The sequence below is a fragment of the Uloborus diversus genome, chromosome 5, assembly GCF_026930045.1.
Source record: "Uloborus diversus isolate 005 chromosome 5, Udiv.v.3.1, whole genome shotgun sequence".
Classification (NCBI taxonomy): Eukaryota; Metazoa; Arthropoda; class Arachnida; order Araneae; family Uloboridae; genus Uloborus; species Uloborus diversus.
Window position 1 is genome coordinate 5,241,117 of NC_072735.1, and position 27,869 is coordinate 5,268,985.

The 27,869-nt window shown below is 33.6% G+C and overlaps 1 protein-coding gene across 1 annotated transcript in view; it reads left to right on the forward strand.

The window, feature by feature from the left end:
• Positions 1–27,869, forward strand: part of LOC129222416 (cell adhesion molecule Dscam2-like) — a gene marked incomplete in the record, with an annotated part of 184,272 nt that overhangs the window by 125,672 nt on the left and 30,731 nt on the right. Inside the window, 3 exon segments of the mRNA XM_054856926.1 lie at positions 1,910–2,150; positions 10,972–11,070; positions 24,510–24,695. Coding sequence (XP_054712901.1) covers positions 1,910–2,150; positions 10,972–11,070; positions 24,510–24,695 — 526 coding nt within the window.

Genomic DNA, 27,869 nt, shown 5'->3' on the forward strand with positions numbered 1-27,869 from the left:
TATTGCTAATGTATATTAAATGGATGGGTAAAAAAAATCTTAAAATTTAAAAAAAAGTAAATAAATAAAAGTAATATTAATTAAGTAAAGTAAAAAAATAATAATAAATAAAAATGAAATGAAATTTAAAATATAATGCAATTACTTAAGCTCAATTTTACTAAATAAGAACAAATTAAACAAAATACACTAAGTAAATAAGTCAATATAATGTTCTCAAGTTTTTTATCTTATATATTTTTGGAACTATTCAACTCTATATATTTTTATTTTTCAATGTGTTGGGAATTTTTAGATTGTACACGTATCTACTTTTTCAGAAAAAAGACAGGTTTTTAATTATTTGTAATAAACCCTATTTTCAAATTCAAAAGCTCAATTTCATATTTCTGAAAAATAATTTATTATGTATTCAGTAATTTACCGCCCAATAACAAGGGCTAAAACAGAAATACATGAAATACACCGCCAGCTCAGTCATTTCCAGCGAGAACTGCATTTTCGTGCTTATTAGCATTCATCAGCCCGGCATTGGAAAATGACTGAGCTATAAGCCAAGAGTGCCAAACAAACTGGTAGCTAATATAAGAATTAGCGCTGACCAAACGAGTGAGCGAAGCAATGATTCGGTTCAACTCGAGGATTGAAGGCAAGGCATGGTATATTAAGTAAATTACTGGGTTCGTGCTATTCTAATAAGCACAAAACTGCAGTCCTCGGCTGGAAATGACTGAGCTGGCGGTGTATTTCATGTAATTTATTATGTACTGGAGGTACCCGCACGGCTTTGCCCGTATTAGAAAAATTAAAACGTCTTTTGGTTCGCCTATATTTACAAATAATGTATGATGAATTTTCTCGCCAATTGACTTGCACCCATGTTACGGATACACGTTATGATAATTTCGTATATCGCCAATTGGCTTGTGCCCATGTTACGGTTCCACGTTATGATCATTTTGTAATTTACTCGTCCATCTTATGATATTTTTTTGTTCTTAAAATTGGAATAGAAAAAGAACCACACCGAATTTTCGAAAAATCGCTTCGAGGTGCACACCCCCACGCTACAAACTAACTTTGTGCCGAATTTCATGAAAATCGGCCGAACGGTCTAGGCGCTATGCGCGTCACAGACATCCTCCGGACAGACTTTCAGCTTTATTATTAGTAACTAGTGGCACCCACACGGCTTTGCCCGTAGTAGAAAATTAAAAGGTCATTGGTTCACCAGTATATTAATAAATAATGGAGGATGAATTTCTCACCAATTGGTTATGATAAATGGCTCGCCCATGGCTCATAACGGTTCCACGTTATGATGATTTCGTAATTTACTATTCCACGTTGTGATCATTTGCTCGGAAAAAGTTTCTTAAAATTAGAATATAAAAAGAACAAGATCGAATTTTCGAAACATCGCTTCAAGGTGCACACCCCCATGCTACAAAATAACTTTGTGCCAAATTTCATGAAATTCCTGCCGAACGGTTCAGGCGCTATGCGCGTCACAGACATCCTACAGACATCCAGTCATCCTCCGGACGGAGAGACTTTCAGCTTTATTATTAGTAAAGATTACTATTCCACGTTGTGATCATTTGCTCGGAAAAAGTTTCTTAAAATTAGAATATAAAAAGAACAAAATCGAATTTTCGAAAAATCGCTTCGAGGTGCACACCCCCATGCTACAAACTAACTTTGTACCAAATTTCCTGAAAATCGGCCGAACAGTTTAGGCGCCATGCGCGTCACAGACATCCAGACATCCTACAGACATCCAGACATCCTCCGGACAGAGAGACTTTCAGCTTTATTATTAGTAAAGAAGATAAAGATTCAAAAATGAAGTTATAATGTTTTTTGCTAAATATATATATTTCGTGTTAACTATATTCTTCTTCTCCAGCCTCCTAGAGAAGATGCCAGACATGGTCGGTTACAAGGTTACCACGTGGGTTACAGAGTATACCACTCATCTGAAAAATTTCAGTTCAAGAAAGTTGAAGTAAATGGAGAAAGTGAGCAGCAGTCCGTATACGTAACTGGACTGCAACCTTTTACGAAGTATGAAATTATTGTCAAGGCTTATAATACGGCTGGGGCTGGACCACAGACGGACAGTATTATTGGCACCACTCTGGAAACAGGTAACACAAATAAGTGAAGTTATTAATCATGATCTATGCGCAGGGGAGACCGAAACTAGTTGATACATGTGGTTGTTACATTTTAAAATTTAAACCAACCGGGTCACGAATGTTCAGTTTTTTTCATGCTAGATGATAAATTTCATTATTGTATCTTCTTCATTGCTGTACAGTGCTGGCCAAATTATTAGACTAAAGAGTTTTTTTGTTTTTTGTACACTATTTGTACTAAAATACTATTTATTTTACTGTTAAAGTACAGTAAATGCTGTACACTGATTATTACGTTATTTTAGCATAATTTAATTTTTGCAGGTGGCAGCACTGTCTGCTTTGTTTATGTTCTTTGTTTATCTACCTACCAGAAACATAACCTCAATCAGCTTAAACAATTCATTAGTTCACAAGTGTTCTGTTATATTTAAAGTTATTTTTAGGTAATTAGTGAGTATGTGTATGTGATTATATATAATAGTGAGTATAAGCAATTTTTTACCTCCTTTTTTAAAAAGTTAAGAAATGGTGTAAACCTTGTGAAAAGTATGCCAAAAGGACTTAAAATGCTCATCAAGAACAAGGGAATGCATACTAAATATTAGATAATTATTTCACTGTTCGTTAATGTGTCTATGGTTATGTAATCAATAAAGAATTTACTTTTAAAACAGTCTTATTCTAATAATTTCGTCAGCACTGTAAGTTCATAAAATCAGTAGCAGAAATAGTGGAAATAAAAAAATTATTTTTGTTTTTGTTAGTAAATTGTTGGTAAACTAGTTAAGTTATTACTGTCTGACCATCGATTTAAAGGCTAATATCCGCTTTATAGGCGGAAATGGATGTATCTATTAGTTTATAGGGATGGTAGTCGGATTGTTACCAGGGGTTGGCAGGTTTCTGCCAAGGCGGTAAAAACCACTGGTAGAAACCGGTTAAAACCGGCATGGCAAAAACCCCTTTCTGCCACATTTATGGCAGAACTGGCAGAAACTCAAAAAATGACATAAATGCAATTCCTGACATACAATAGAAAATGTATAAGAAAAATAATTAAATATTAACCCAAATACAATTTATTTACAACACTATCACCGTTCAAAATCAAATTTTACATTGTTTTCACACTGCAGCAGCCTGTAACAAAATACAAGTTTTGACGCTGTTTCTAAACCTAAACAATTTCTTAATTTGTTGTGCACAAAGGAGAAATGTGAGAAGATTCTTTCAATCCCATCAAAACATCGATGTTAGAAATTAAAACATCGATCTTTTTATCAATGTATAACATACATTTTTGAATATACTACACTAATTTAAGTAATACAAAAGAATACGTATCCGACGAATATATTGAAAATACTGAACCTCAAATCATGAATATAATTTAATAAGAATAATTTCGCACCAGCTTGGTATTATAGTTGGGCAAAAATTGATAATAAGACAAGCACCGGTTAATACAATCTAGTTATAGTAATAAGGAAATATTTTCAAACTGAATTAAACTAAAAGTAAATTTACATCAAAAAAGAATCTAAGGAAAAATGCATCATGCACTTACCGTCAGTTGAATGATGAGAAAAAAGTTGTGCTAAATATTTTAAAAATACAAAATTAACTCTAACAATTTTTAAGAGTAAGAAATATGTGTTGTACTGTTAGTTAATAATTAAACACAAATTTAAGGTAATAGACGGACGACTTGTTGGAGGAAATTGATAAGTAAGCCCGAATATTGGTGTTGACAGTTTGGAGAAAAAGAAGTTTTCTTACTTTGTCCCCCCAGAAGGGCATTTCTCTTTTCGCAGACTATCCCACCAGTCTGAGAAACATCTCTTTCGATGGAACAGAGGTTTCCATCACTATCAAATGCGTATAGGATTTTCCTTTAGTTTAAGAACTGGAGCCTTGAAATAGACTGCAAGTTCTGGCACCAGACTACCAGTGTCAGGTTCTTCCAATAGCTTTGATCTCTTTTTTACTCTCTAGTTAATATTTTACTATCTTGTAGTGATCTTCCCAAAAATCATCCTCTACGCAGAAAAATTGTTCTTATAAAACGGGTGCAAAAAATGATTTTTTTTTTTTTTGGCAACTCCATAAGTAAACTTAATTACCTAGCGAGAAGATTGGAGCAAAATTTTATGATAATTTTCAATTAAAATGCAAAAACATCAGCATCGAAAAACATCGAAACCAAAAGATCGATAGTCCAAAAACATTGAAAGTAAAACATCGATGTTTTAACAAAAGAATCGATGTTTCCAAAACATCGACATCCATGTTGCACCCCTAGTTTCAACCAATGAAACTCTTTACATTTATGAGTCAGTGAATCTAACCAATTATATTGTTTCTTACATACAGCAAAGTTGAAGACTGTGTTAGTACTTATATAAGTGGATTATTAGCTTTCCATAGAAATCAAAATGGGGGGGGGAGCTCTTTGTTCTTTGAGAATATCTTTATTCAGTTATATTAAGTGTAAAATGACAAGTTTCTGAATTTTAGAATTTAATGAAATAAAAAAAAATCTGTATTTATTTAAATATTTGATATATCACACTTTATATTAAATGCAAACAAAATAATTATAAACAAACTGAAAAATTTGTTACTTACAACATTACAAGGCTAAAATTTCTAACACATAGCAATTTCAACTACGATAAATTTTACTTTGCTTTAGAAATGTCAGTCTTGTTATTTAACATATTTTTACACTAATTATTAAATAACTATTATATTAAGTTTTTGCAATGACGAAATGAGTTATATATTTTATTTTACTTAATTGCCTGTCATTAAGTAATTACTAGAGCTATTAAAAACGTTTTCTAGTTTTTGCCAGTTTCTACCAGTTTCTGCCGGTTTTTACCGGTTATAACCAGTTTCTGCCACCGGCAGGGCAAAAACCAGTTTCTGCCGGCAAAAAGCCAACCCTGATTGTTACAGATATGCACTTTTGCCTCTCTATTATTTAGCCTTAGTTTTGTAAAAATGAAAATTTGCTCTCACACAGCAACATTTTTTTTAAATCTAAAGTATATTCGATCTATATTCTCACGGCAAAAACTAATTGATTTATTTATTCGCAACAAAGTTTTGGCTTACCATTTTGCTTTTAGGTTCCTGAACGAAATGAAAATATTTTCTTTTCTTTTGGTTGTTTCCATGGTACATTATAAAACGCGTGAATCAAAATCCGATCGTTATTTTCCCTTCTCCCCTGCTAGATTCATTCAGATGGAATCGTATCTACTTGGCAGATTGCCAAATTACGTACAATCCGCGGTCAAACAGTAAATATGTTCAATGCGCTGATGAAATCGGAACTAGTTGTTACATTGGGAAAATCTTTACATTTTGGTAATTGAAAACCAACCACCTTTCTCATGCCAGATGATAGATTTCATGTGTGTTTTCTTCACCAGTGCAAGACGTTCATACAATCAGTGACAGAGATGGTGGGAATAAAAAAAAAAATTTAGTTATTGTTAGTAAATTGTTTGATAAATTAATATGCATGTTTCAAGTGCAGAGGAGACCGGGACTTGTTGCTACACGAGGTAAATTGTTACATTCGAATATGAATTTAACCACTGCACGAAGATTCGCTTTTACTCATACTAGTAGATAGATTTCATTATTTCGACTTCAAGAAGTTCGTGTAATCAGTAGGTGTATGAGTGGTTATCAGTAGGTGTATCAGTAGGTACAATCAGTAGGTATAGTGTGAGGGAAAAAAAATGTTTTAGTTTTTGCTAGTTTTTTTTTTTTTTTTTTTTGATAAATTGAAAGTAGTTTTTCATCTCATTTCAATGTGTGTTCTAAGTATGCGTAATTAGTTGCATTGCTCGTTCATGTATTTTCTGCGTGCTATACACAGAATCATGGAGTGCGAAGTACACTACCTGATTTTTGATTCAATAGTGATAAGACATTTATGTTTGTGAATACACAACTAAGTAGTTGTTCCTGCGTTTTTTTTTATTCAAGCACATATTATGCCTAATAGTATATATCACAGTTTAACATAGGTATTTTTTCTTAATTTTTTACTTTTAATTTCATAATTGAAATATATGCTGTATTATCATAAATACAGAAAAATGAAAATAATAATAATCAGTTCACAATTACAAAAAACGAATATTGCAGGGGAAAATCAACTTTAACTTTCTTTTCCTGTTTTAGAATGGAGAAAAGAACGTCATGAAAATTCCTAACTTTATTAATTTTTGCTTATTCTTCGTATAAAAAAGATGAGGGAAAATTATACTTGATTTTTGATTAGTTACTGTAAATAGCTATAGATGGCACCACAATGCAATGCAGATCACGGGAGATTCGAGCCGTAGCAGCAGATTTTCAGAAGTTTTCTATCAATATTTAATTATTTAGCCAAAAAAAAAAGAGAGGGAAGAAAAAATAAAATAATAGTTTAAAAAACTAAAAAAAAAAAATTTTGTAATACAAGAAACTGTGGGGTGCTGTCTATTTACATTTTTGCTTGGACAACGAATGGAAGAAATTCAAGACGACTGATAAGAAGCCCCCCACGCTTTTTTATATTACATTAAAATTAAGTGATTGGTCAACTACTATCATCCAAAGATTATTTTTCACTTTTTAGTTCATTTTGCTACGAAAGCGTGATTTTTTTTTATTTTTTAAAACTATTATTTTATTTTATTCTTTATAGTTTAACTTGTTTTACGAAAAAATATTAATTTCAAAATTGTTCAAAATCTTTTATATTAATGAAATTTTCCCCAAAAAAAGCGACTAAAGGTCTCGGGTGGCATTCGAAATGTGGTCTCTCGAACTCCAAAAAGAGCAACTGTACCCCTTAAAGTGTAATAGCCGAGCTCTAAAAACATTCAACTTCGCTGATTAATTGCCTGTGGAGTAATTGTCTAATCCAGCTAATCCATCTCAGTCATCGATGTATGTGTGCGGAAATCATATTTATATTACTTTGAAAATTTCAGATGCATTTGAATAAAAGTTTTGTTCAACAGTGGTATGATCATCGATGAATTTCCAATTGAAGGCTCACCTAAATTTTGGCATGGAATTAGTTAAAAACAATTATATTTCATGTTCTAATTACCTAGGAACATTGGAACAAATTTTGTCTGATGCAGAAAAATTAAAGGTTTTCTTAGATATTTTAAAATAATTTTTGCAAGCATTTTTTAATGTATTTTTTAAAAATTTTCCTTTTTTGCATTGTTGGATTTATGCCGAAATATTTATTCAAATTAGAGGAAACTAACAATTAAAAGAGTTAATTAATTAATTTGATTATAGAATATTGCATTGTCATCGGGTCTGAGGTCGCGTGCCAAAAAAAAATCCGATCGCAGGAAGTGGGCGAAATTTGAGCTGCAAGATTCCGTTACAAGATACATACATACATACATACATATAGGTGAAGCTAATAAAAGCGTGTTAAAAAAAGAATTCAGTATTTGTTATACGGAACACTGCATTATGGGGACGAAATTTGTGTTTTATTTTTTTTCCGTTTAAAAACAAAAAACACAGCAATACATTTTGTTTTATGTCTTCTCTCTCTGAATCTCTCTATTTGTTTTGTTACTGCAATTAGTTGTTGTTAAATTATTCAGTTTTAGAACTGTACATTTGAATATGACTTATTTCTGTCGCACACTGCAAACATATACCTTTTTTTCCGAATTATAAAAATGCACATTGTGAAAAAAAAAAAAAAAAATGAACACTTTTGCTTTTCTCTTCAACATGAGCTAAGTTTTGGTTCAGACGACTAATAAGTAAATAAACATTTTTTTTTTTTACATTTGTAATTTACACATTTATTTTTTTGTTTTTATGTTCGGTTGCTTTATTTTCAACCAAAACTACTATTTTGTTTGCATACACATAAAAAAATAACATTTGAACTTTCCAGACAATCCTTTTTTTTTTTGTAAAAATGTTACCATGCTGGAACGCAAGTTTGTTTTTCAAGATATGGAGCTTTTAACCCCCCCCCCCCCCCCACACTTACTCAATGGCGCACACACACGCACACAGCTCCCTTTGTTTTCAGTTTCTTTGTTGTCAAAGTTTTAAAAAAGGTTTCCTTTAAAAAAAAATAAAGTCACTATCACGTAGCAACAACTTCTTAAAACATGGCAAATTATTTAATACTTATCAAAATTTACAATAATTTTCATGTGCTTTCAGAATTTTATGTATTTATTCATTATTTTTCGTTTTTACTTTTTGGTCACTTTTTTAACCAAAAATATTATTTTGTTTTGAAATTGCATTTTTAATGAATACATTTTCAAAATTTGAACTTTAAGGACTTTTTTTTTTTAAAGAAATGATGTTAATATGCTGGGAGTAGGTTCATTTTGCAAGGTTTAGACTTTTATCCCAGCTCCTTTTATTTTCCTTTTCTTTATGTTTCAAAACTAAAAAAAAGTACTATTTAACAGCAAGAATTATTACAAACATTGCAAATCATTCAATTCCTTACAAATACTTGTTTTTGTGCTTTTCTAAAAAAAAAAAAAAAAAAAAAATCAGCACAAAGACAATGTTTTTTTTCTCGTAATTTTCCCATTATTTATAATCTAGATGGCGTTCCTCGCTTCTTTAACGTTTTAAAATGGATGTCAACGTTGTAGGAACTACAGTCGACTCTCGATATAACGACCATCTCCGTCCCAGAGAAAAAGGTCTTTATAATGAGTGGTCGTTATAAGAGGTAGAAGTTAAAAAACATATATACATGCATCATGCATGTTACGTTGCTCCAATAAAATTGGCACTTTTTCAAAGATTCCAGTTAAATGCCCAAAGTATTTTTGATCATAGACATTTTGAAAAAAATAGTGGGAGAAAAATATTATGACGGATTTTAAAGTAGAAAATACGGAAACTTATTACATACTTAAAAATCATTTATTTTCTGAAGATAAAATCAGAAACACTTGTTTGCCTTTTTAGCGCACGTGATTTTTGCAAAACACAATTTTCCATTTCAGTTATAGATGATAAGTAGTGTTTTTTTTTTTTTTTTTTTTGCCTTTGAAAGAACATTTAAAAGTCCCTTGAACATTCGAAACATTTTTCACACTAGAAATTTTGGTCTCAATTTCTTCTTCATCTGATCATGATACATCAATTCATTTTTGTGCACCAGTATCGAGAAATAGTTCATCTTCTGAAGGTTGCAAGACACATTCTAAATCAGAATCGATGTTAGCATAATTGTTTAAGTTTAACGCTTCATATAGTTTAATTTTCTTAAAAACATTTTACAGCATTTCATCTTCTTCATCGAAATTTTCATCTTGGATTGCCTGACTTCAGCAAGTTGCTTTTGCACTTCAACAGTAGATTCCATTTCCTTTTGTTTTTCAAAATCAGCATAATGAAAGCAATTCTTGATGGTCTTTTCTGAGGCTTCATTCCATGCTGCTTCAGAGAAATGCAAAACGGTAATGGTCTTAAAAACCACGTGATCAGACGCCAAACTAACATAAAATGTGTCAACCCCTTTTCCTTCGGAATCTGGAAATTTCACTTTATTCCCCCTTTATTTTTTCTGTGCTGTTTTGAGTCGTAATCCCCCTCCACTCCCACCCCTTCTCAAAGTTGGATTGAACACTGAAGACTACCTGCAGCTGTCCGTAAACAATAATCAAGGTTATTTCAAGTTACAAATTTGCTTTATTGGAAAAAACACCGGAAATAGTGTCCGCTGAGTTCGGTCGTTGTATTAGATATGAAGATACAGAACGGTCGTTATACCGAAAGAAAATTAACATTAAGTTCAGAGGGACAAAGTTCGGGCTTTTACCACTGGTCGTTATAATGGAATGGTCTTTATAATGTGTGGTCGCTATAATGAGTGTCGACTGTATAACGCTAACTTTTAAAACGTTTATTAAATGTCTAAAGTTATGAGAGCTACCTAAGAACATTACCGCATCCTTTAGGATACACTGTACATCCTGTAAGACGTAAAACATATTTTCTATAGACGTTAATTTTAAATTTTAAATGAAAGAAAAATCAGCTGAGCATTCAGTAGCTAAAACAGTAACCAAACTACTACTAGCTTTCAAAATGGTGCAGTGATTACGCTTTGGTCTTTTACTACCGAAAACGCATTTTCAAACTGGGATCCAGTCGGTGAATTTTCAAGGTACAGAAAGTCGACACCGTTCATGTCGTATGATTATACGGATTGCAAAAAATTCCTAGAGCATTGGTTTTCCCGTGAATGCTTTTAAAGTTTTAAATTCCTTGAGCAGTTTCGCGTCGAAAAGAGCCAAGGGGCCTTCATATAGTGCGTCAAAATTTTGGCGGTAATATTTATCTGACTTAGAGGTGTCACAAAAGAAAATGTATGCCAGCGTTTTCGAATTGCACTAGATCTGGAAATAGCAACAAACAAATACGCAGAACCACTACAAAATAAGAAACAAATAAAACATGCATACTATTATAGAAAATTCACAACTACATTCCTATTTTCTATTTCTGTAAACTTTGAAAAATAATTAAGGGGATAGTACTATGAAAGCACTTATTTTAGCTAGCCGTAATTTTCGCGAAAGTAAAGATATCGGCGGCTTTGCGTGCCGAAAATTTTGCGATTTCTTTATGAAAAGAACAGAAAGATGATTATATGTAGAGAATACAACAATCTCGCAAAAATCGTAAAAATGAAAGCGTTGAAAAAATAAATGCTTTCACTGTATTCAGCTTTATACATTTTTCTTATTTATTCTGCTTTAAGCATTTATAATATCTTCATTTTCGCTCCTTCCAGCTCCACCAACGTCTCCTATTTTGCAAGTGGAAAGTACCACTTCAGATACGATTACCATTAGATGGGAGAAAGATTCAAAAGACAGATCCAGTATAACAGGTATCAAAGTTTTCTTATGCATACCAAACTTTACTTAAATTTGACAAATAATCTAACCTTTGAATATGTTACTGTGTAGCTTCGAGTGCGGACAATAAGGAGTAGAATGAGAAGAAAAATGTAACAACCTCCAGTACAAAACTTTAAATCAATATTGCGTTTTCCAAGTAAAAAACTAGTCTTTTGGGACCATCCGAAACTTTCTTTTATATCTTCCTTATAATTCTGCTTCCTCCCCATTTTTAACGAAGAAAAAATATTCCCAACAAAAACAAAGTTACACATGCCACAACTTGACGACAATCCCAAATCCTGATTTATCTCTAAAGCAAAGAATGAAAATTGAAAATTATTTTAAAAGCCTTGCTTAAAATAATTACAAACATTTATTTGTTAACAAACACGAGATGGCAACAGTTAAAAATTTTAAATCATTGAGATAATATTTCCGATCATTTCCATGCAATTAAAATCACGAGATATACGCAGACGACAGTCTATTACGATTTATCTTTCTCTGTTACAACTATAAAGCTATTTTTATTCTCACAAATTTAAAAAAAAAAAAAAAAAATCGCTCCCATGGAGCGATTGGCGCCAAAATTGAAACAACGCCTGTTTACATATGGATTCACATTTATTGAGATATGGCACTCACAATAAAAAAAAAAAGAACCCTCGATTGCGCCACCCCTTTTCAACTGCTGACGACCAAAATACAACCATTACTTGTTGATAAATTTTTGTTTGATTACGTTCAGTATTTCTTGAGATATAGCAGTCACAATTGACGACAAAAAACGTTCTATAGCTCCAACCCCGTTTGAGCTATAGACACCAAAATTGAATCATCACCTGTACCTGTTAAGGGTAACGTATGGACTAAATTTTGTTTGACTCCACCAGTTGCTTCCTGAGGAATAGCAAGCACACGTAACTCAAAAAACGTCTCATTGCTCCACCCCCCTTAGAGGAATTCGCGCCAAAAACCAATGGGCACAAATTCACATAAGGGCACATATGTGTACAAAATTTCGTTCGATTTCATGCGGTAGTTTTTGCTGTAGAGCGGCCACAAATAACTGGTGTGACAGACACACACAGACATTTTCCAAAAATGATCGAAATGGACTCAGCACACCTCAAAACGTTCGAATCCGTCAAAATTCGAAATTCGAAAATTTGCTCGAATCCAATACTTTCTTCTATATATTGAATATAGAAGAAAGTAATAATAATACATAATTTAAGTTGCATTATAAATCAGTTATTTATTAATAATTAATAATTAAAAAGTTAAAAAATATATAATATAAAGTATTTAAATGATGAATCTTCTGAGGAAGAATTTAAAATATTGTCATTCGATAGTCAGAGAGTGCAGTTTCGTCCTTGCTGTTGACGCATCTGGAATAGGGAATAACTGCGCTGGAGGTAGATGTCATCTAATTGAAGCTGAGATTGCCAATGTATTTGCTTAATTTTGGACAAAGCAAGCTTCACTATGCAGAAATGGTCTTTTTTTAAAAAATATTTTTTAAATAATGTTGAAAAAATATTTTCTGGTTTAAAGAAAGTCAGAAGTGAACATTGCAATTCACTTCTAACCATTTGCAAGGGAAAACTACAATTAAATTCCATCGTCGTTTCATCGTCTTTATTTCACCGTCGTTTTTAATTCAAATCTTATCATACATTTTTCTGAAATAGAATTTTCTTACAATTAGCCATTTTCTCAGATCGCGTCATTAAACATAATTTAAACCTGCATGGTTTTTCAAACTAGGCAACAGATGGCAGCACTAACAGACGTTGAAGGTTACCGCCTGAATTTTAGAAGTTTTTCAGAGTTTTCAGTATTTTGCATACATTTTTAAACCATAACATAAAGATTAGTATCAAAAAAAAAAAAAAAAAAAAGAAAAAAAAAGAAACCTACCCAGTGGCAAGTTACGATGAATTTTATTTCGAGTCGATCAAAATTGGACTCATTAAAATTCAGGAATTTTTAAAATCCATATATCATCGCGAAAATCATAGCAAAATAGAAAAAAAAAAATATGGGAAGCCGACAAATCTACCAAATAGAAGAAAAGTTGAAATAAAGAGGGATAGGTAGAGAAAATAATGTAAAAAGTCACATTGGTAGTTCGAAAGTTCAAGTTTAGAAAAAAAAAAAAAAAATGCGGTATGATATTTAAATGAAAATTTTGTGAAAAAAGGGATAAATAGTTTCATTGTCAAAACCATCGTCCAAAATTTTAAAACTTCTGCAAATTTGTATTTTAACCAACTAAAAATTTTCGGATGGAAACTAAAAAAAATCAACAAAGGGTATCCAAAGCAGTCAAATGTCTTTGAAGAAGGAGAACTGTTGCAAGGTTTCCTGCAACGTTAATGTTGTTACAAAAGAAAACAAAGGAGGATAGAGATATACTAAAGAATGGGGAAGAAATTTAAGTTTCGAAAAACTTCCTAGACAACGTTCCCGTTTGTAACCTCCGATAGCTAAATATTTTTTGATCGACTAAAATAACGTAGCCGAACTTCAATTTTGAATTATTTCCTGGACTCCTAACGCTACCAGATATAGCCTGCAAACTCTTTCTTGAGATTAAAAAAAAAAAAAAAAAAGGTTGGACCTTTTTGAGCCCCTTACAATTCCACCGTGAGGCAAAGTGGGCCGGATGTCAATTTTGTCCCCAGGACCCCACTCTCCCGTTTTGCATACTCTTAATACTATTCTCATACCGAGCCGGTCCCCTTCAAAATCCAAACTCTAAAATTCTGACTTGGCCGACATGGCCTCTCAGCTGCCCTACTCCCTTCCTCTAATGCAAGCAAAAACGACTACGATTTTTTCTTTTGAAGCTTCAATTAAAAAAAAAAAACAAAAAAGACAAAAATATCTGGTCGGTAACGTTACCATTGGTTGCCTACAATCGCGATTTTAAGACTTCGATTTTGAAAGATTTTTGTGTGGATGTGTCCGAACTTCCAGTCTCTTAATGTAGCCAAGATAATATAAAATCGCACTTTTAAAACCATAATTAGTATTAAAAAATATGTTCAAATGAAAGCCCCTAAAATCCTTTCCGTAAAAGCATCAAAGGTAGTATATAACTATGTTTTGGAACTTTTATTTCAAAAAATTGCTTGGCGAAAATCCCTTAACATCCCCCCTTATTAACAAAGATTACTTACAAGGACGTTTCAACAATACTTCAGTTTCGAAAAATATTTGTGGTTAGGGTTCATCCTCTCTTCCTTTTATATCCCCAATAATATTCTGAAAACAGGCATATCGTACTACGTTAAAAAAATGTAAAAAAAAAGAAAAAAATGCCTTCATGGGACACCATAGTATTATGCAACTTTAATGACTCGATTGCCTATATTTTAACCATGACACCTGCCTGAAACAGAACTTAGATCCATCTTCCTCTCTCTCTTTCTACATATAATCTTTTGGCAAGATTTGAGGGACCAAAAACTCAAAGCCCCAGTTTTCCTCATGCCTAAAATTGCGTTTTCCACGCTTAAATTTCATAAAACTTCCTTGAGAACCGACGGCAAAGACCCTTTAACGCAATCAAAAAAGGACTGAAACTAAATTCAACTTGGAAAATAAAATCCGGAGGAAAATCTAACCCTCTTTTCCTCATTTACTAAAACTTTGCATCACAAAAAAATGTCTAAATTGAGTTTTTTTTTTTTTTTTTTTTTTTTTTTTTGGGCTTAAAATTTGAAATCTTCGGTGAAGCCATTTTTTTCCTATGGAAATAAATAAGTTTTCTTTCGTCTTGAATTCAGTATCAGTTTTATTTAAAATAATTTTTACTTCCTTTTACAAAAAAAAAAAAAAAGAAGTATTGTATTCGCGAAAAAAATTTCACTCAAAAATTGACTTTAATTTCCATTTTACTCACCCCCGAACTAATGTTGAGATTTTTTTTTTCAACTCGACCACACGTGGATAAGTGCCTAAGAACTAATAGACACGCGAAATATCCATAATGACGATTCCCGAGTTAATTACAACGAATTTTCTCGTGACGTCTGTATATACATATGTATCTGCGTATGTGCGTATGTATGTCGCATAACTCAAGAACGGTCAGTCCTAGGAAAGTTGAAACTTATTACGTAGACTCCTAGTGGAGTCTAGTTGTGCTTCTCCCTTTTTGGTTGCATTCGGAAATCAGTGCTAAATTCGATGTAAACTCAAGTGGTGTTATAATTTGGCGGACACTATCGCCAAATCTTTTGGTCACCAAGTTTTGTCGACAAGTTGGCGACAAAATTGGTGATATTTTTTTTTTTTAAATTTGGTTTCAATTTGTCCATTGTTGGTGATATTTAGAGAGTAAACTCTTGAATCACATTAAAATTGCCAGTAATGGGGAAATGACATTAAATTGGAGTAAAAGGAAGTCATGTGATGCACACATCAGCTCGCTTTCGTTTAAAGTATTAAGTTTTCTCACCAAAAGAGCGGCAGATTGAGGAACCGCCCTATGCAGATGAAACAAAAACCGGTCAAAAAATGTGAAAATTCACTGTTTACTTCAAGAAAGAATGATTTTGGGTCATTCCCTGTCGAATCATCCAGGGGTAGACACCCGAAGATCTCAGATCTTGATGAAACTTCGTGAGGCTGTTCTATACATGGATATAAGAATATCTGGAATTTCTTATCTTAATTTATCAATTAATTTTTAAATGGCAGCACTTCAAAATTTTCCCAAAAACTTGCCGTTTAGCAAAATTAACATATCCAGCAACCGTACATACATATACAGTTTTCATTATAAAACATTTTTTTTTCGAGAAAGACAGTTAATTTTTCTTGCATTGTACTGTACTTTTGAACTAGCTGCCATTCAAAAAGAAATTGTCATATTAAGATAAAATTTTCCGATTATTCTTATGTCCATACATAGAACAGCCTCACGAAGATTCAAGACCTGAGAACCTCCGGTGTCAAATCACGTTTTTGCTGCCTGATTTGACATGGAATGACCCTTTTAGTAACCTGTGTTTGTTATAAAATTCAGTGAAATCGGTTAGACGAGTGATGCATGAAAAAACAAAAACACAATCGATGTTAACCAATATGTCGGTTTGCGAAAAGTAGTAGATAACACAAACTCATTGATATATTTAAAACTTTAACTTCTGGTTTTTAAACGTTTGAAGACAAAAAAAAAAAAAAAATATTTGAATTTTGACTACTTGAATTCAAATTATGTTTTTCGCAGTCACGAGTGTGTGTATGTAGACGTGTGTGTTTATGCGTGTGTGGGGAGGTATGTGTATTTGTGTGTAGGGTGGTATGTGTATGTGTGTGTAGGCATGTATGTTTATGTCTGTGTGCAGGTATGAGTGTGTGGGTAGTAGTGTGTGTGAGTGTTTGTGTGTGGGGGGGGGAGGAATGTGTATGTGTGTGTAGGCAAATGTGTTTGTCTCTGTGCAGGCATGAGTGTGTTTGTATGTGTAGGTGTCTGTATGTATGCGTGTGTATGTATGTGTTTGAGTGTGTGTATGTGGTTGTGTGTGTATGTGTTTGTGTATGTGTGTAGGCGTATGTATGTGTGTGTATGTGTTTGTGTATGTGTGTCGGCGTATGTATGTGTTTGTGTATGTGTGTAGGCGTATGTATGTGTTTGTGTGTGTGTGTGTACGTGCGTGTATGTATGCGTGTAAGTGTAGGATATGGACGCACCATGGAGACGGTTTTCGCTAGAGGAGCAGCATCGTGAGGCGGCCGGTCGACGGTGGTGCTGCGGAGGGTGCTGGCGGGAAAATAAAATGATAGGACCCCAAAACTGTCAAGTGAGAACAATAAGCAATCGTGATTGCTCAAAAAAACGCGAATACTAATTCAAGTCCCTTCTTCCATAGACAGACTTCTAAAGCAGCTACTTTGCCTTATTTATATAAAAGGTGCATACATTTAGTCAGGGTTGGATTTTGTGCTGTCCGAAACTGGTTTAGGACTGGACAGGTGGTTTTTATCGTCCAAAACTGTCTTAAACTGCCCAAAGTATGCTAAAGCTAAAGAAGTGTAATCCAATTAATTCGTATTTCCTGCAATATGCGTAATGCATACATATAAATATTAATAAATTTGAATTAAGGAGTACTATTTGATAATATTCTTTTTCGAAATAATTTTTTTTTTAATTTATTTTTTAGTTTTCACTAACTCTAGTACATAAAACTTCCTTATTCAAGAGTTGGTATAATTATGAAAGGAAATTTACAATAATACCAGGAGAACTAATTTTAGCTCCCTTTTTTTTTTTCTCAAAGGAACGTTTTTAAATGTGTAATATTTAGGTGAAAAAAAATAATGGTTTTTGGTTTACATGATGTTTTAAAATTTTTTTTAAACATAGATCAAACAACAATAAATTGATGATTAAATATATGCACCTCTATTTTAAAACCTGTAAAATTTCTTTTTTCAATTCTCATTTTTATTACAATACATTCTGTAACTTAAAAAAAAAATAGAATAGAATCAGTTGTATGAATAAGTTGCATTACCTATTTATTCTTGAATGCCCTCATTGAATAAATATTTAACATAAAACATAACTTTCACACATTTTGCTTTGTTTTCGAAATTGTCTAACAAAATACAGTTTCTCTAAAAATGTAGTTCTGGACACTTTCGGACAGTTTTGGATACAGGAGTTTGGGTCAATACGGTAAAAATCTTTGATCATTGGTCTCAAATGGTCAAAGGTAAAAACCATGGTGTTTACTGTGGTTTTTACCGTTGTGTCCAAAATCCTGCCAACCCTGATTCAGGTGTATGTGAATTGCAAACACAAATTTATCTGACTCTAGAATCTAGTCTGTAGACGAAAACACTTTTTGAAACGAAATTTTCTTGCGAGAGCTAAGACAGCAAAAAGTGTGTCAATAAAGAAATGTAATATTATAAGACAAAATATGACTGCTATTAATAACACATGGTAAAGCAACAAGGAACATTCTAGAAAAAGATGTACCGTATTTGCCAATCCTTGATTGGCTAAGTATTTTTAAAATTATTATTTTAACTGCTTAAAGATATTCAAAACAAAATATTGTCACATTTCTTACGGACCTTAAATCATCGCGAAACAAATGCATAACACCTAGTAACATTACAAGAGATTTCTACATTAAAACCTCCCCATAACAATTACCAATGCAGCTGGATGTTGATGTAATTTAAAATTGTTTTTACGTGAAGTTGTAAACAAGCCCTGAGTTGTAAACAAACCCTAAGATAAACTGGGATGTACTAAACTGTATTCAGCAGAAAAAAAGAAAAACTTTCGGTGAAATAAGTTATTTCTGAATGAATATGAGCAAATAAATAATTTAATTCGTTTTATAGATACATCTTACGATTCAAAACCCAGATGGCAGCACGTGACACAATGCTGCAAAAGAATCATACTTTTAATTTTTAATTATGGTAAATTTTAAGCCAATTTCGGAATATGTTCCCTTTTAGCTCTTCCCCCAAAAATGAGATAGAGTTCTAAAAAATTGAAGTTTCAATTTCATTAATTTTTTTTTCATTCGATAATGTTTCAAGAATGGTTTTAAATTTTAAAATACAAAAAGGGGTGATGGAAAATGTGTAGTGCACAAATTACGGTGTACGTTTAATTTAAATGGCACAAAAATTTTTAATAACATTTCCAAAAACAAATGTATATATATATATATATATATATATATATATATATATATATATATATATATATATACGCATGTACACATCCTATATAATTAAAAACTGAGCGTATGTATCCATGTATATGTACCAATGTATCTATGTAGTATGTATGTATATATGTCCAAGTTTCTTCTCCCAAACGACAGTGCACTGACCATCGAACCAGGTATCAATGAATTCGTAATCTTCCCGTCTTTATGTATGGCTATTTAACATTATCCTCCGATAATAATTAGCGGGGATATATATATATCAGTTTAAAACTATTAATTATAATACTTAGATTTCGACACAAAATCCGTATTTTTCGACGACTTTCTTCCATTCAAATTATTATTCAGTGCTTCATCTCAACTTTCCGCAACAATGTTTTTATTGAAATTTATAGCGTGAAGAAAATCGTATTGAGACGAAAGATCTGTTGCCATTTTTGTTTCTCGAATTTGAACAAATAAAATTCTGTATTTTGTTTTGAGGCTTGTCCTGTAAGTGGGGGATTTAAAATGCTTCCTTTTTGGTTATTTTTCTGCAATCTGCCGCAAAATTTTACTGTTTTTATTTATTTATTCTTTGTTCAAGCATGGCTGATGAACACGCGTCACTTGACATAACTTTTATTTTTGGGGTACACCGTGCAAAGCCGGGCGACGCAGATAGTTTATATATATTCACAGAAAGAAAATAAAACGCTCGATTATGAACCTGACGTTTTCGGTGAAGATAAACTTAATAAGGAAAATATTTTCATAAGCCTTTCTAATGTGCCCACAGATGGCAGCATAGCCTCACATTTTTTTCAGATTTTAAAAGTGCAGAAGTAAAGAAAGTCGTTAAATAGAGCTTCGTTAAACAGAGAGTCAACTGTATGATAAAAGTTGAGTTTTACAAACGAGGTTCACTAATTTCCAATCAAAAAATAATGGACAAATCGACCAATCTCATAAAAATAAAATGCAAAAAGGTTTCTTGAAGCAGTTACACCTAACAATAGTTCTTTATTTCTGTGTTTATCATAAAACTAGAAAATTGCTCGTCAAGGTATGACAGGTGAAAATTCCTTTCTACATATGTACGAAGTCCTTGTCTGTTTGGTGATATTTTGGTAGTTGAAATTGTAACCCTAACTCCATTGGATTTACCCTCAACTCCTTCATTGTTGACCTTTTTTCGTTTCTTCATTCCCCTGAAATGACATAGTCTTACCAGTAAAACAGTTAAGTTACCGGATCGAGTTCAGCCTTGTCACAATTAAGCCTTTTTCTGCATGTCAAACATTACCAAAACATAATAAGCAAATTGACATGCCGTGGCGCGTTACTCGGTTATTGGCTGTTTTATATATATATATATATATATATATATATATATATATATGAGGATTTCGTTGAATTTAACAATGCGATTAGTAACAAAAAAGGAAAAAAGAGGAACCCGCTGCATTGAAAAGGAGAAAAAGAAGTTTTAACAGAATTCTTGCAGTTTTCAGCATTAGTTTTTAATTTGTAAACTTTAAGTTCAGCCTAATATACTCTAGAAAGTAAAATATCTGCCCGTATAATTTTTTCGGATATATGTTTTTGTTTTATTATCGACCCTGACAACAAAATGGTTTTTCAAGCATTGGCTGAAATGTCATGAGAAGTGCAACCAGAACGTTTCAAATATCATTAGCATTTCGTTAATTCAGGCATCGCACAGATTTCACTGTTACCTAGCGATAGCTGATGTTAAATTATTACTTTCATCAAAATTGTTTTCTAAAGATCAGTTTATTTCACAGAGCAATCATAGCTAAAGTATACAAAAATATACTGCCAAGCAAATGAAATACACTGTAAAAACAATCCAGAAACGTTCCTGGAAAATTTTAGGCAGCTGGTGTGCTTAATTTCTGCCAGTAACATATCTCAAACAAACCTGGAACGTTTTCCGCTAAAATCAGTATCCTTCCCGAAAAATCCAAAAATCTTCCCATTTCGATTTCGAGTCACAACTGACTACAACTGTATTTATGTCAAGGACTGCATACTAAGTGCCTTGCCAGGGGCGGCAAATAGGGGGGTCAAGAGGGGGCGGTTGCACCCCCAAATTTTTTGCGTTGAATGATAGAAAATGGGTGAATTCAATTTATGTAAGTCGGAAATCAATGCTCATTAAAATAAATCTCGCTGGTTCTCAGTAACTATTTGATGAAACTCGACACATTCCCAGACTATAAAAAGTGTTTTTCGCTATTTGGATAATGACTTAGGAATTCTTGAAGTATTTTCCGGCCTTTTCAGAACATAGAAAACTGATAGAAAACCATGGTTAATTTTATTAACTAAAGAAGACATTTTCTCATACAGGCTAAATATTTCATACTTGTGTGCCCAGTGTAACGATGGTATGTCCAATATGAGAGGCTCGTGCAAAGTGGTGTGGCTGCATGGTTTTCACAAGAAAATTTCTTGATATTTTACATTCACTTTACGCTCATTTTTTAATGCATATTTATTTAATGAGTGTCCACCGCTTTCTTCTGCTAGAAACACGTTTCAGCTGCTCAATGCATTATATGCTTTCAAAAAAACTTCTTAAAAATGCATGTGATTATTGAATTAAAAAAAAAAAACAAATCAACAAATACCTGTTATGCGTATAATTATGCAAGCTCGGAGTGACACAAAATGGTCTTCAAGAGTTAAAACCATAAAAATATTTCTCTATAACTTCAAAGCAGTGATTTGACGACTGGAAGAATTATTACAAAACGATTCTTTCAATGATGAAAAAGCTCATGCCCTTTAGCGACTTCGTTTGATTTTTTATTCAATTTTTTTTGTACTGAGGAAAGTTTTTTAAAAATACTTTACTCTATAAAAACATCTTCAATCCGTTACCCTTAATTTTCGAACTATTCAAGCCACAGTTCAATCTACAACTGATCTGTGCACCACACTACCATAGTTCAATTTACAATTGAAACAGAAAATAGATTTTACGTAGATGTGTTTTTCAATCAAGCGTGAAACTTCAAAAAAAAAAGACAAAAATCCACATGATGATGTGAAGTCAAATATTAATTTTTTAATTTTGTATGAAGTAATAGATTCAGTTTCGAATGAAATTAACACAAGATTTAATGATAATTATTTTTCTGTATGGTTGCCTCTATATTATCTGGATTGGATTTTTGAAATGAAAAATAAAATGTTTCAGTTATGAGTAAAATTTTTAGCACGAGGCATGAAAAATTACAAGCAATATAGCGACAGACTAGTTATCACATCCAGAGACTGCAGTTTCGTCCTTGTTATGGACTCATCAGTCTTGAATAGTGAATAACAGGGCTGGAGGCAGATGACATCTTATTGAAGCTGAGAGCGCCAACGAGATTAGATTATTCACTTATGAAAAATTAAGCAACTCACGATTTTTGAAGTTGCCCTGGGTGATTTTGAAGAGCAAGATATTCCTATTCCTATTCAGAGTCACAACTGACTACAACTGTATTTATGTCGAGGACTGCATACTAAGTGCCTTGCCTCCATTATTTTATATACCGATAGATGGCAGCGCCATCACCGGATCGAACAGTTAATGAGAATTTAGAACTAGTGCAGGAGCTAATAGCTACCTGGTGCTAGCACCCCCAGAGGTATCGTTTCACTTGGAGGACATTGAGACCACGAGCCTATTTAACGTCGCCCAGTCCCCTTTAATGACGACGGTGGGTCTTCGACCATCGAGGATCGAACTCAGGACCCTCCGGCCCCGAATCCGACACTCTACCGATCGGGCTACCACGGCCCCAAGAGCAAGATATAAAAAGTGTTTTCATACATCACTTTGTTACTTCAATTATCTCAGCTAGTAGAGAAAGATTTTTTATGTCTCAGGAGGTTAGAGAATTATTTTCGAAGCACAATGGGAAAAATATTCAAACGAAGTCATACATGCTAAAGGGCATGAGCTTTTCCACCATCTTTTATATTTAGCTGTACTGGCAAAACAGCACGACACTGGGACCTGATAGATTAATAACACGATTCCCTGCTCTTCCGAATTCCAAAAATCATGCATCAAAACTTTTCCAAAAGGTATAAAAACTTTAGTATCGAGATCTTTTGTATAACTTATTAGAAAGTGAATCAAAATTTAATTATTTCTAAACACTAATTTTTATTCATATTAAACCGATTTTATGACCACTTCCTGTTAGCTAATGTTTGCTTGGTACCGCACTGTGGTAGTACATATTTAAGAATCTCGACCCCCCCAAATGAAATGCTGAGATGCCGCCCCTGTGCCTTGCCTCCATTATTTTTTATACCGATAGATGGCAGCACCATCACCAGATCGAACGGTTAATGAGAATTTAGAACTAGACCAGGGGCTAATAGCTACCTGGTGCTAGCACCCCCAGAGGTATCGTTTCACTTGGATTATATTGAGACCACGAGCATATTGAACGTCGCCCAGTCCCCTTTGATGACGACGGTGGGTCTTCGACCATCGAGGTTCGAACTCAGGACCCTCCGGCCCCGAATCCGACTTTCTACCGATCGGGCTACCACGGCCCAAATCTTCCCATTTAAAGACAGTTTTTTTTATCTCTACTTAAGATTACTCTGAAACTTCAGAGTAATCTTAAGTAGAGATAAAATAACAGGTCAGCACCTTCCTCACGTGATTGCAATTCCTGCAAAGCTACGTTGTCCATACTTATTCGCTCTCTTTGGGAAGTTAATCAGCATGGACGAGCCATTATCGAGCTGAAACCTATACACTTTATAAATAGTCCCAGTTAATCTTAAAACTGGGAGCTAAAAATATTTTTTACAAAAGAGAGAAGTCTGAATTTGGACAGCTTGTAGCAATTCAGGAAACTTTTTGACAATGATACTTGATATTTCCAGGAAGTGTATGAAAACCCTTGGAATCCCGAAACATTACACGAAAATACTCAGTAATGTTTCAGAATTTTTTCACAGTGTACAGTCGAACCCGCTTAATGGAATAGCCATTTTGCCACGAAAAAATACTCTAATAAGCGGGATATTCTATTAACCGGGATCAAAATAACACATACATTGGTTTGGTACATTGAAAATGATTTAGATTAAGCGGGATATTCTTTTAACTGACATTTAAATAAGCGGGCTCGACTGTACCACATATTTAAAAACTTTTGAGTCGTTTTTTTCACAAGGCGTGCATTGCGTAGTTTTTTTTAAAGCTATTCCTATTCCTATTCCTATTCAGAGTCACAACTGACTACAACTGTATTTATGTCGAGGACTGCATACTAAGTGCCTTGCCTCCATTATTTTATATACCGATAGATGGCAGCACCATCACCGGATCGAACAGTTAATGAGAATTTAGAACTAGTCTAGGAGCTAATAGCTACCTGGTGCTACCACCCTCAGAGGTATCGTTTCACTTATAGGACATTGAGACCACGAGCATATTTATCGTCGCCCAGTCCCCTTTAATGACGACGGTGGGTCTTCGACCATCGAGGTTCAAACTCAGGACCCTCCGGCCCCGAATCCGACACTCTACCGATCGGGCTACCACGGCCCCTTTTTTTAAACTGACAAAGATTTTGCGCTAGATCATCTCTTCTCTTTAAATGTGTCATTTTATGTGATGTACTAAAGCTGTCAGTTTCTTTTCTAAAAATTAATATTTTGTCTTAATGTTTTAGAGTATACATTGCATTTCAAACCCGATGACGGTATGTGGCAGAGTAAAAAATTGCGAAGCACGACTGACAGATACACCTTAGAAAACGTTAGATGTGGAACACGATATCAAATGTACCTGACAGCGGCCAATAGCCTTGGAACCGGAGAACCTAGTAGATCAGTTACGACAAGAACGAAGGGAGCAGGTAATTTCTTCATAATCTATATATATATATAAATGCATGTTTGTCTGTATGTCATCCATGAACTCAAAAACTACCCGGCAGATTTGGCTAAAACTTTCACCGTTTGTTATTTTTGGTACTGGGAATGTTTATAGACCAGTTCGAAAAAAATCCGATCGATAGTTCCTTTTTTATTCCAATTTAAGTCACCATCCATTGGATAAATATGAATAAAATTATCGGCTGCGGAAATTAATTCGCGTGAAAGATCTCATTGATAAGAAGTTAGCTGTTGCCATTTTTCTTGAGTTTGAACAAATAAATTCTTTCTTTATTGTTTTATGGCTTTTCATGCAACGGGGGGATTTAAAACTTTTTCTATTTGATATTTTTAGCGATTGATTGATCTTGCAAACTGCGTGAGTACAAAATTTGAGTATAGTCACGGCTTCACTTGATACCTGGACCGATTATTATGAAAATTGCTATATATATGTATTTTTCCACGGAGAAGGTGCATAATATGCTCATTGAAGCCACGCGCCACCAGGTGGCACTGCAGAGTAGTAACTTCTGCCCCGTTCAACCGATTGTCATGAAAATTAGTATAATGATGTATTTTTTTGTTGGCGTGGCAACGCGCGTCGGGTACAGCTAGTAATTGAATAAATTAATCATTACACTGTAAAAACATTCATAAATATTGCCGGAAAATAATGGGCAGCTAATGTGCCCAATTTTTGCCAGTAACATATCCTGCAAAAATCAGGAGCGTTTCCGCTAAAAGGTAGTAATTATCATGTCATGTTTTTAGAAGCTTCAAAGAAAACTTAAATAGGTTTTAAGTGATAGCTTGGCATCTTCCTGATTTACCAAGAAAGCTCCAAAAGCATTATTACAACCATCTCCAAAGCTAAGAAAGAGTTGCAAGTAAGTACTAATTATGGCATTTACCTGCAATTCTTGCATAGCTGCGCAATCCAGAGACTTATTGCAACTATTACATTGCTAGCAACAAAGCCAATAAGATGCTTGGGTTTATCAATAGATCTATTTCAAACAAATCTAAAGAAGTTCTTCTGCCCTTATATAGAAGTTTGGTAAGACCCCATTTGGAGTATGCTGTTCAGTTTTGGTCTCCTTATCTTAAGAAAGACATTAATGTATTGGAAAGGGTTCAAAGGCGGGCTACAAGGCTAATAAGTGGACTTTCCCACTTAGATTATGATTTCAGGCTTAGAAGGCTTAAAATGTACAGTCTTGAGCAAAGAAGAAACCGAGGGGGACATGATTCAGCTGTTTAAATTTATTAAAACGAAAGATGTTACGGGGCTGAAGTTTAGCACTGAAAACAGGACAAGGGGTCATTGTTTTAAGCTATTTAAATATCAGGCTAACATGGATATTAGGAAAAATTATTATTTTAGCACGGTAGTGGAACCTTGGAACAGCTTACCGGAAGAGGTAGTAATGAGCAAGGGAGTAGACAGTTTTAAGAGGGCCATTGATCTTCACTGGGGATTGTAAATTGACTAGAACCAGTCTAGCTGGGCCCAGAGCCTGTTGCTGGTCGTCACTTTTGTATTTGTATTTATTTGCTCTCACTGGGAGCGTAGTCAATCTTAACGCATCGTAATCGAGCTGAAGCCGACTCATTTCATAAATACGTTCAGTTAATCTTTAAACTAGTAGCTAAACATATTTTTCACAACAGTGGGAAGTCTGTATTCGTGCATTTTGTAGTAATATAGGAAACATTTTGATGAATTTTCAGAGGAAATTGGTGAAAACCTGTGAAATCTCGAAACGTTCTACGGAAATAATCAGTGACGTTTGGGGATTTCTTTTTTTCTTCTCTTTTTTTTTACAGTGCAGCATAAAATTACACGTTTCTACTGGTGATCTAAAGGCAACGTGACTGTAAAATATTTAGAAAAACATTTTAATTTTGAATGCAGATTATTTTGATCACTGGCACTACTGCTTTTCTTTATGATACACCATATTTTTAATTATCCGATGTAGAAAATGTGTAGTACTATCGGTTCCATTGAAGCCCCTATATATACGAGCCGGCGCATCAGCTTAAGATCAGCCATTTTGGATCGGAGCGCGAATTTGAATGGTTGTCTTTTCTGGTGAGTAATCGCGTTTGGTGATTGTTCACGTCGAGCGATTATTAGCTGCACGTGAAATGTTTATTAAATAAAACATTATTTACGGCAAATTTGGCGAAACCCGAGACTTTGCTGTGGTAACCCTAGCTCCGCAACAATGAAAAATCCGATCCAAAATGGCTGAACTTAAGCTGATGCGTCGGCCTTTCTATATAGCGGCTCTAGGTTCCATTATTGTTGGTACAAACTTGCAAGAGGTTGACACACTGACGGTTCTAAATGACATAGAATAGCAGGCTCAGAAAAGGCTCACTCATGCGACACAGGACGTTCTCCCAGAGTTTAAAAGAAAATGAAGTTTCATCTTTGTGTATTAATTACTTATTTAAATAAGTTTACTGTAAGAGTACTTAATTTTTCGTTAGCCGTTATTTTTGTTAAAATGAAGATATCCATGGTTTCTGAAGCAGACGATTTAGTGAATTTATACGAATGTAGTCGCAAGCTGACAAATCATGTAATGTTGAAGTATTTTACGAGGTTTAAATTGACGTGATCACGACGGGCTCGCGAAAATCTCGACAATCAGTACTTTTACAGTGCTTTAAATCTTTAAAATCACTACAATCAACGCCGTTGAGACATACAAATTGCTGCATATGTATAATTTTTTAAAACAATATAGAGCAAGTTTTTCAATCCTGAAAAGGTCGTGAGCATTCGAAGCTAAGCAGTAATTGCCTAAGAAGCACGTCTGTTTTATTACAACAAAGTTACAACTAGATTTGCATGATTTAACAGAAATACAACGCATGCATTAAATCCAACTTTTTATATGTTTCCAGGACATGAAAGGAAAACTTATAAGTTCTCGAACTCTAACAGAACGCTCTATACTGTGCAAAGGAGCTATTTCTGACCCTGCAAGGCTTTTTAAATTCGAAACTTTAACTCCATTCCACATCTCCTGCAAAATTTTGCTGACATTAACGTGGCATTTCGTATAATGTTAGAACATGGGATATAACTTTGTGGTTAAGATTGCTGTGTGCTAATTCTTTTACAATTCTCTACACTT